General features: G+C 37.8%; 1 protein-coding gene across 1 annotated transcript; it reads left to right on the forward strand.

The window, feature by feature from the left end:
* The first annotated feature begins 6,436 nt into the window (after positions 1-6,436).
* On the forward strand, positions 6,437-10,214 carry LOC107799267 (uncharacterized). Its single transcript, XM_016622360.2, has 7 exons — positions 6,437-8,150; positions 8,424-8,514; positions 8,611-8,768; positions 8,884-8,935; positions 9,024-9,103; positions 9,192-9,285; positions 9,371-10,214. The coding sequence occupies exons 1-7, from the start codon at positions 6,552-6,554 to the stop codon at positions 10,039-10,041; spliced, it is 2,745 nt and encodes a 914-aa protein (XP_016477846.1). The 5' UTR covers positions 6,437-6,551; the 3' UTR covers positions 10,042-10,214.
* Positions 10,215-11,102: the final 888 nt, after the last annotated feature.

An 11,102-nucleotide genomic window follows, 5' to 3' on the forward strand; every position in this document is an offset into this window, starting at 1 on the left:
GGTCAAAGAGTGATTTTGCCACCCTTTAACTAGGCTAATCAAATCAATTAGCCCAATTCCTTATTATCCAAGTTATCCTAGACTAGGTCCCTCTTTCTCAAGTAGAGACCAAGTCAAAAAGGCATGAATCAATGTTTGCAACCATTAATTCTAAAATTGAAGTATAAACTAAGCCAAATAATCAATACCCAATTATAAACAAATATTAAATTATGTATCCATAAGGTTTATACACTAGGGCTGGGTCACAACCCTAGCAAGAATCTAGCTACTCATAGTGGGAATTGAAGAAAATAAAGAAGAAATGCTATTTAAACTCATAATCTAAGATTAAAATGATAAAATATAATGTTTAAACACTAAAATAGTCACAAACTCCCTAAAATGGCAAAATATAACGGCTACATCAGCTCAAACTTCGAAAATTGACATAAAAATATGAAACTCATCTATTTATAGTGGCCCAAAATTCGCTGACAAAAATGCCCATCCGGTGGTTTTGCAGGAATTGTGCGGTCTGCATATTTCTTTAGTTGGCAAGGTCTTGGAATTTGCAGTCGTACAATTCTGGTCTGCAGTTGCAAAGCTTCTTCTGTGGCCGCACAATTCATGTGCGGTCCGCACCCTGTCTTGGTTATTTACACACTCTCTGAACTTTTAATTATTTGTCAATGTAAAGCTTCTTTTGTGGCCGCACAATTCAGGTGTTGTCTGCACATTGGCTAAATTTCTGCTGGGCTCTTTCACTTGGTCTACGGCTGCAGATGGAATTCTGCGGCCCGCACTATCTTCTGCGGACCACACTTCTTAAGTTCTGCGGACCTTCTTGCCTTGTGAGCCGGAACACTCCTTTTTGAGTCGGATTTCATCATGGGAGCTCAAACTTCCAATATTCTTGAAATTTGCACACTTTCATTAGTTGCAGGAACATAAATCAATACTTTCGGACTAAAACAAAAGCAAAAAGGTGCTAATAAGTAGTCAAAATCCACACTTATCAGCATGGTTTGCAGAACTGCCCTAAGATAATTGGCATGGTCCCCCTGACTTCGTGAATATACAAGAATATCGTCAATGAACACTATCATGAAAGAGTCAATAAAAGGCTTGAAGACTCGGTTCATAAGATCCATGATAGCTGTCGGGGCATTCGTTAGCCCAAAAGACATTACCAGAAATTTGAAGTGCCCATATCGAGTCTAGAAAGCTGTTTTCGGAATATCCTGCTCCTTAATCTTCATTTGGTGATACCCTGACCTTAAATCAATTTTGGAGAAATATTTAACACACTGCAATTGGTCAAACAAGTCATCTATCCTTGGCAATGGGTACTTATTCTTGATAGTGACCTTGTTGAGCTGCCGATAGTCAATACATATTCTCAATAACCCATATTTCTTTCTTACAAAGAGAAATGATGCGCCCTAAAGCGACACACTCGGCTGGATAAAACCCTTCTCTAGCAAATCCTTCAACTACTCCTGCGGGTGCTGGAGTGCCTCGAGCTGGAGGAGGTGCTGCAGATATAGTAGCTGCAGAGCTGGATGGCTGTTCCGTACCCCTAACCACACCCTAGCGGGACGAACGACAATCCCTCTGGATACTACCTCTAATATCGCACACGTAGCATATGGGTTGGTCCATGTAGTATGCCCCAAAATGTATCTTCCTACACCTGGGGCATGGGGGTCTCCACTGCTGCTAGAATCTTCCACCAGGCTGACCCTGTTGGTAAAATTACCTATTGTCCTGACTGGGTCTGAAGCGGCTCTGCTGCTGACCGACCCCGATGGCGGTGCACTGACTGAAGACTTAGCAAAGGACTAGGATGGCCTGGATGACCCTCTCCTAAACACTGATCTCCCACCACTACCCCCACTAGAAAAACCACTGAAGTTGCCCACGGACCTGGCATTTTTGCTACCTTCTCGCTCCATTTTGGCCTTCAATTTTTGGGTCTCTGTGGCTTAAGCAAGTACCACTGTCCTCCCATAGTTCATATCAGAATTTAAGGCAGCTATAGAGGCCTCATTAATAAATAAGGGGTTGAGGCCCTGCACAAACCAGCGCACTCTAGCCTCCATAGTAGGCAACATGTAGATGACATACTTGGACAGGTGCGCAAACTTCATATGGTAATCCTACACACTCATGCTACCTTGTTTTAGGCTCTCAAACTCGGTTGTCTGGGCTTCCCTAGTCTCGGGAGGTAGAAATGATCAATAAAGGCATCGTTAAACTCACTCCACCTTTTCAGAGGGCTTCCCTCCTCATGCGACTCCTCCCATAGTTCAAACCAAGAATACGCCACCTCTTTCAGGCGATAACAAGCCAACTCCACTGCTTCCCTCTCAGTGGCGCGCATAAGTCGAAGATCTTGTGCATTTCATTAATGAATTTCTGTGGGTCCTCCTCGGGATCAATACCAATGAACACTGGCGGATCCATTTGAAGAAACTTGTTCACCATGGAACTAGCATAATCCCCTGGCTGGTTGGAATAAATAGGTGCAACATTTGATCTCCAGACCTGAGAAACCACTATTTGAGCCAACATCTGTATGGCTCCCCTAAAGTCTCTATTAGAAATACTGGGACCGGAAGCTAGGACTAGTGGTGGAATCGGAGTATCTGTTAGAGGTGGAATAGCTACACCCTCGGTGGGAGTAGGGATTGGTGCAGTCTAAGCAGGAGTAATAGAATTAGGCAGTGTTGTGGTTAGGGGATTATCCTCACCCCTTGGTTGCACACCCACATCATTGGGTATAGGATCAACTGCCACTCCGGGGGTTGGCATTGGCTCTTTGGCTAGTTCTTGCCTTCTCCTTAGGTGCCATATACTGAAAATTAGAACAATGCACGATTTAAAGAAGGATCAATCTAACAATCAGCTCTATCGCTCGATCTAGAACTTCTTTTGTGAAATTCTCAAAATACATTACACATTCATAGTTTAGGAGTGGAAACATGTAACACATATATAACATTTCTAGTTTGACTTTTCAAAAATTAAAATGCAATCCACATTATGTCTACGGAGCCTCTAATGGATATAAATGAGTAACATGATGGTGCCGGCAACAAGGCCCCAGCTATACCTCAAAACATTGTATATAAGGAACAAAAGATACAAGACCTCGATATCAAGTGGTACTTCACCAAGTCAACTGAGAAGAGAGTGTACCGCTATTATTGATCGATGCTGCTTGCTATGGAACCACCTGCATTCATTAAAGATGCAGTACCTCCGGCAAAAAGAGACGTTAGTACATATGGAATAGTACTAGTATGTAAAACTAAATACCCTCTTAATGAGTCGAGAAACAATACAAGGAAAAAAACATAGAATCAATAAGAACCTCAAACAATGATAAAGCATCAAGTTACGAGAAAGATAATATTTCACGTGAATATCAATATTATTAAGTTGGTAGATCATTAGTACCGATACACCATTGTGCTTTTAGCACGGAGTCCGATCTCGGTCCGATCGGCCCCCTAACACCACCATGTGCGGGGCATGATGTTCGACTTCGGCCCGATTGGCTAAGCTGTCTCACCACAATGCCGTGTGGGTCGACATCACATTCTGCTAGCAATCATTTCATCCCAATTAAGGGGAATAATCTTATCACATCAATCTCATCCCAATTAGAAAAATAATCTCAACACATCAATCATGGGTATTTACCCCTCAATCACTCCTACACTGGCACGTGTAGTTTCGGGGTTAGGTCAATTCAAACTAACCTCTCTCGGTGACTAAAAGATACTCCCAAAATATTTATTATATAATGAAGCTACAACTCATTTCATAATCTTTCACACATTGTTTTTATTTCATTGGAACTTTTGGTCACAAGTGTAATTTTCATTCTTGGTACGATGGCCTCATATTATATCGCATATTCACTTATTTCACTTTCGAGCATCATTATAGGTTATCAACTATAAAAGAATTTGAAATCAAGATTTTTAGTATGTATATGAACAATAGAAGTATTAAGCACATTGAGTTGTCTTTCCAAAATTAAGCATAATAAACTTGCATTTGAAACATGAATTGAAGTCGTAATATTATGATCCTAAATCCATACTTGAATACATTCTGGAAGAAGATCATACTACGAAGAGAAAATGGAACACATTTTGAGCATATAATTTTCAACACAATGATTATTTGAAATACCTGAATATACTCAGAGTGGCTCGGAATATGGGAATTAGGAACTTGAGCCAATCATACTTGAATCTTACGAGAACATCATAGAACTTGATTCTATAAGAGAAGTGTAGCCAACATACCTTGATGGAGCTCTTTGGTGATACTAAAACCTCCCACTACTCTTACAACTTCAATCTACATCAATATAATTCAATTAGACCAATATTAGTAAAAATTTCCAGGTTTTAGATTATTTTGGCATTTTATCAAACACCTAGAGTGCATAGCATTCAACTACCTCTAGTAATGGTGTTTCTTCATCCAACAATCCCTCCTTCCCTCCAATAAGAGATACCACAATATCCGTTGTCCACTAACTACCTTCTTATCACCATTATAATCATCAATGAACTCACATCCATCAAATTTTACCAATTAACTTATTACAAAATCTCTACAACACCCAATAACTAGTCTAAGCACTTATGGGATCCAATTAGCATCTCATAAGTGCTAGTACTTATTTCTTACTTATCTATTCACTAATAATCCATGCATGTAGGTTTAAGGGTAAAAGATTACCTCTTGTAGACCAAATCTTGAAAGAAAACTTTTGGGTTATTCTTGAGATTTTGAAGAAATCCTATGGAATCTAATCAAACCCTTATTGTAACTAGTGATTAAGAAGTGAAATCATCATCAAAACACACCTTAAAACTCATCTTTAGTGTGTATTGGAAGCCTTGGCCGGATGGATGATGGAAAGAAAAGCCCTAGTCTTGAAATTCTTTTATTTTTCTCTCTCTCAGCTCAGGTATTAATAGGCCCAGGTACAATATTTTTCCACTGGTGCTATAGCTGTGCTATAAGGCTTTAGCTCACTGGTTTGCTATAATTTCTACTTCCCTATGTAGTTGTGCTATGGGGAGATAGTTCACTATATTTTCTTTAGTTTTATTGCTTTGAAATTAGCGTCCAAGTGTTCCCCGTTATTGCAACACTCAAAGATTAATAAAATAATTATCCCCAAGTATCCAAATAACTTCATCCACTCCAGTAATTTCTCATGTAGTTCAGGTCTAAATTAAATTGTATTCCTAAGATCGAAATTGCTCGAATTAGCTATAGAAATTCACGGGGCCCTACACATTAGCCTACCTCGGCACCACAAATCTCGAGTTCTTGGTTAAAAACTTACGGGGCCTTACACCAAATCGATCAAAAAAGCAAAAACTTTTTTGGTTTGGTTTAGCTTTTATTTTGAATTTTAAAAACCGATCAAATTTGGTTTGATTTTGATTAAATAAAAAAATAACTGAAAAAATCGAACCAAACTGACTATAGAAGTAGCTATTTAAAATTTATTGTTACACACACACACACACACACACACACACACACACATATATATATATATATATATATATATATATATATATATATATATATATATATATATATATATATATATATATATATATATATATATATATATATATATATATATATATATATATATATATATATATATATATATATATGTGTGTGTGTGTTTTTATATAAAGTTTCTAAAATTTTATGGTACATGTTTATCATTTGCGCTCTTAGTCTAGTTCTTTACTATTATAATAATCTACTCTTTTGCCTTTACATTCTAGTTTGATTGATAGTTTTCTTTTTTCAAGTACAAGATTCTGTTCATGTTAAAAATAATCTATTTTTAATTGAGTCTTTAAATTATTCATCACCATTTGATTCAATTATCATCAACATATATTGGTAAATGATAGAGTTTTCAAAGAGCAATTGAAGTGTTACATTGAAAGTGTAGTCGTTGGAATATGTGTTTGGTAGTTATATCTCATATTTTAAAAAAAAAAATCGATAAATAACCGAAAAAACCTAAAACATGACATAAACTGAATTGATAAAAAAACCCAACTAAATTGCTTTAGTTTGGTTCTAATATTTGACAAATCGACTTATCTAGGTTGATTTCCTTTTAGGAAAAAATCGATCCAAATCGAACCATGAACACCCATAATTAATGTTATAAAAAGATTTTCTTAATAAAGGGATTGGAGGGATTAAAATACTTAGACGTGAGGGGAGGCGATGAGAGTAATGGGAACTAAGAGACCCTCCATTGACCACTTCCTTTCCCTCTTCACAATCCATCCAATTTCCTAAACACAAACATAACAGTCTTACTTTCCTTGTTTTTCTCTCTTCCACTTCTCTACCACTCTCTTCTCCTTAGCAATTTCTATGACGAACAAACAAACAAACAAAACAACAACACAAAAATCAACCCAAAAATCCCCATCTAAACATGCCGTTTTCCATTTGATCCTCCATTGGATTTTCCTAATTGGCAATGTGCTACAATGTATCGCAGGACGCTGACTATTAACTGGGATGGACTCGGAGAAGATGATGATGATGATCACTTCTTCGAGTCCTCTGACCGTCTTTCCTCGGTCGTTCCCCAGGACTTGGCGTCCTCGGGATCAGATGATGAGGTTGAGTTTGAGGATAGTCGACATTCTTTCTCGGCCTCGGCTTCTATCAAAAAAATCCGAGGCCTTGATATGGAGAAAACAACAATCAACAATCCTCCTCCCATTGTCATGGAAGATTACGGCATGTGGATGGCTGAGCCTGGAGACGTTAAAGAGCGTCGAAAACGCTTACTCCAGGGAATGGGGTTGACAAGCAATAAAGAACTCCTCAAGTTGACTAGTGCAAAAGTTATACGAGCCATTTCAAGAAAAGTTGATACATGCAAAGATTCTAAAACAAAAGTTAATATTTCTTCTAAAGAAGAACTAAAACAGGAGGAGCCAGAGCCTGAGCCTGAGCCTGAGCCTTCGAATTCGCCACCAATTTTGCTGCTCAGGTCGAGATCAGATGGTGACATACAATTTTTCTCTGTAACTACCAAGAAAAGGAAAGAACAACTAATTGGCGACGTTTCTAAACAACGTCTCACCAGGACATTTTCAGGAGTTTTGGCACCAACCACAAGAATATGCCAATACGCAAATTCTGCTGTAATGGCGCAGCCCAAAAAGGGCACCACAAGTAAATCTTCACCACCACAAAATGGCAGTGAGAATATGCCATCATCCACATTGCCAAATGGATGTACTGATTTGGGATTTGCTTCATTTTTCTTGATAAAAAATCTTGACACTGGAAAAGAATTCATTGTTAAAGAGTCAAATGAAGAGGGAATGTGGAATAAGCTCAGTGATTTACAAACTGGAAAGCAACTTTCAATGGAGGAATTTGAGAAATCTGTTGGATACTCTCCTGTTGTTAAGGAACTGATGCGCCGCGCAAATGTTTCAACAAACGATGAAAGGAAACTAAACGTAAATGCATACCTCAATAAGAGTTTCAGATATAGCAAGAAAACAGGAGTTGCTCTTTTAAAGAACATAAAAGGAGTTGCAAATAGTATGAGTGGATTAATAACTGATAAAGAATTCGAACAACCTGCACCAGTGGAACAGAAACAAAACAAGAATTCCTCACAATGGATTAAAGTCCGCCAACAAGGAAAGATTTACAAAGATTTTACAGCTTTGCAATTGTGTCAAGAAATTCAGGCTCATGAGGGATCTATATGGACAATAAGATTCAGCACGGACGCACGTTACTTAGCAACTGCAGGAGAAGACAGGGTAATTCATGTATGGGAAGTACAAGAATGTGATGTTATGTCTACAAAACCATCCGATGATCCGAATTCTGTTAGTGACACACCTGTTCATCCAACGGCTGGAAGTAATTCAGACCGTCCGCCCCTGCCAGTAATCACACATAAGAAGAAGGGGAAGACTTCTAATAAGAAGAAGGGCAACTCACTTCCAGACTATGTAAATGTACCAGAAACTGTTTTTGCACTCTCCGAAAAACCAATATGCAGTCTCAATGGTCATCAGGACGATGTCCTGGACCTTTCTTGGTCAAAATCTCAGGTCAGTTTTCATGTACTTAATCAGTTTACTAATTTGATGTTTACTATGACATGAAAAGGGCAACCTAGTGCACTAACCTCCAGCTATACGCGGGGTCTGAGGATGAGCTGGACCACAAGAGTCTATTGTAAGCAGCCTTACCCTGCATTTCTGCAAGAGGTTGTTTCCACGGCTCGAACCCGTGACCTCCCGGTCACATGACAACAACTTTACCAGTTACGCCAAGGCTCCCTTCATGTTTACTATGACATGATAAATGAAATTTTGATGCAGCTGCTTCTTTCATCTTCAATGGACAAGACAGTGAGGTTATGGGATATTGAAACTCAGAGCTGCTTAAAAATGTTTGCGCACAACGATTATGGTGAGATACCGTCTTACTACATTGTAGCTACTCAATCAAGGCCATATTAAAATTACCATCACATGTTTTGACAACTGATGAATCTCTGTGCGGCAGTAACCTGCATACACTTCAATCCAGTAGATGACGATCACTTCATCAGCGGTTCACTGGATGGAAAAGTCCGAGTTTGGAATGTATCTGATAGGAAAGTTGTGGACTGGACAGATCTTCATGAAATGGTTACTGCTACTTGCTACACTCCTGATGGCCAGGTATGTATAGCCCCAACTTTTACTGGTTTCAAACATGCCAAACCACTTCCCCCGCAATTCTAGTCATATTAGAGGTAAACAGTACCACTGATATTTTGCTTTTCTTTACCTAAAGGGTGCTTTAATTGGCTCACATAAAGGAAGCTGTCGCATGTACAGCGCCTCTGGTAAGTAAATCATCACACAGAATCATTTATTCTAGTGATAATTTTCAGAGGAATGCAACTGTTAACTTCCAACGCGTTTGTGATTTAGAATGCAAACTGGAACAGAAGGAAAACATTGAACTCGAACCCAAGAAGAAGTCCCTAGCCAAAAAGGTCACTGGTTTTCAGGTATTTCTCTTTTCTATATCTACCACTCTTAGGCGGCGATCTTGAATATTAGGAGATCTATTTAAAAACTGAACTTGTTGATGTCCAGTTTGCTCCAGGGAGTTCAACAGAAGTGCTTGTAACTTCAGCTGATTCGCGTATCAGAATTTTTGATGGATCAGACATGACCTATAAATTTAGAGGTACTTTCTAAAAGATATAATCGTTTAAGAGCTTGAATTACATTCGTTCATTTCATAAATTGTGGATCTATTTGCTGAACCTCAGGTTTCCGGAATACAAGCAGTCAAATTTCAGCTTCATTCAGTCAAGATGGGAAGTATATCATAAGTGCAAGTGAAGACTCTCAGGTCTATATATGGAAAAGAGAACCACCTAAAACTGCAAGTGGTAAATCGAAAAGTCTAATCAATGTTCAAACTTATGAGTATTTCCAATGTAAAGATGTTTCAGTTGCCATACCGTGGCCTGGCAGTATAAAAAATCAACCACCACTTGTAGATCAGACACAATCGAAAAGGCATTCAAAACGTTCCCCGCCACCACCACATCCTACCAATGGATCTCCTACGAGGGAAGACAACTCGGCTGGTGCAAATAGCAAGAGGCATTTACCACCTCTACCGGCCAGGAAAAACAGCGCAGTGGAGAAAATTCAAAGTAGTCAAGATGAGGACTCGGCTCAAGACTCTCCAACAGATCCTGGAGTTGGTGCTAGTGAATCATTTTCGTCAAGTTCTCCATCGATCAGAGATGGCGATTCACCTTCTATATCTTCTTCTAGTAGGTTTGATGGTAGTAACAATCAAGGAAATGTCGCTGTCCAAGCAACAGCATGGGGCATGGTTATTGTGACCGCAACCTCGGGAGGGGAAATCAGGATCTATCAAAATTTTGGGATGCCATTGAAAGCTAGTCGACCGACCAATCTCTTTTAACACTTAACTAAGTCAAAAGAGCTAGAGTCTCAAGTTCAACTTCACTATGCCTTTTAGCTTCAAATGTCTATGATGTGAAACAGGCAATTTTGGTACCATTTAGATTAGACAAACCAAAATTAGTCACAATTTTGTTCAATGTTACAAGTAATTAAGCATTTTTGGCTTGTGAACTTGCCTTGTGTAAATTAATTGCTCTGTTGTCTTTGTAAGTGCGCAGATTCGTTATTATAATTAAGTAACTGATACCTGTTTTATTAACACACTAGTATATATGTTCGCGCGAAAACCTAAATAATATTTTCTGCTATACGAATATTTTAGTCTTGAACAAATTTAAAAGCATTATTTTTAATTTCTGCTATAAATTTATTTTAAGTATCTAACTTTTTTCCTTTTAAGTATTCAATTTCTTTTTATTCGAGTTAAATACTTAATACTTTCGTAACATTCTCGTTGTCTTAAATGTAAACAGAAGAATACTATATAAACAACACCTCAACTTGGCAACACGTTTCAAGTATTAAACTTTGCGCTAGACATATTCGTGTGCTCATAAAAGTAGACATTTCATGATTCCATGTAGGAAGTGTATTTGCTTTCTACATAAAAAAGTTAAAAATTTATTTTTTACGGCATGTCTTTCATTAAAATATTTTTTTCCTACTCTGTTACATTAAACTTTAATATATTGTTCTTATTTTTTCTTTTCTTCTCTTCCTATATTTTCTTTTTCCCCTACCGTATCTCTTTTGTAATATTTTTCCCTATACATTTTCTTTCCCTTCCTTTCTTTTGCTTTTTCCCCCTATTGCAACTCAATTGACACGAAAGTTACACAGAGTGTTTGCAACACTTTAATAATTTAGAACTTTTTAGCTGTGCTGCAAGATGTATAAATTGGATAAAATAACTTCAAATTCGATGATTTGCTTAGTTCATGCATCTATCTTCTAAAAAGCATAATAAATATATTTTATTTTGGGTAAAATAAAGACATATTACTTAAATACCGATATATATTAGATTATGAAAGGTTTATACTTGATATTAGATATTGC

Source organism: Nicotiana tabacum, chromosome 5 (genome assembly GCF_000715075.1).
Source record: "Nicotiana tabacum cultivar K326 chromosome 5, ASM71507v2, whole genome shotgun sequence".
Lineage (NCBI taxonomy): Eukaryota > Viridiplantae > Streptophyta > Magnoliopsida > Solanales > Solanaceae > Nicotiana > Nicotiana tabacum.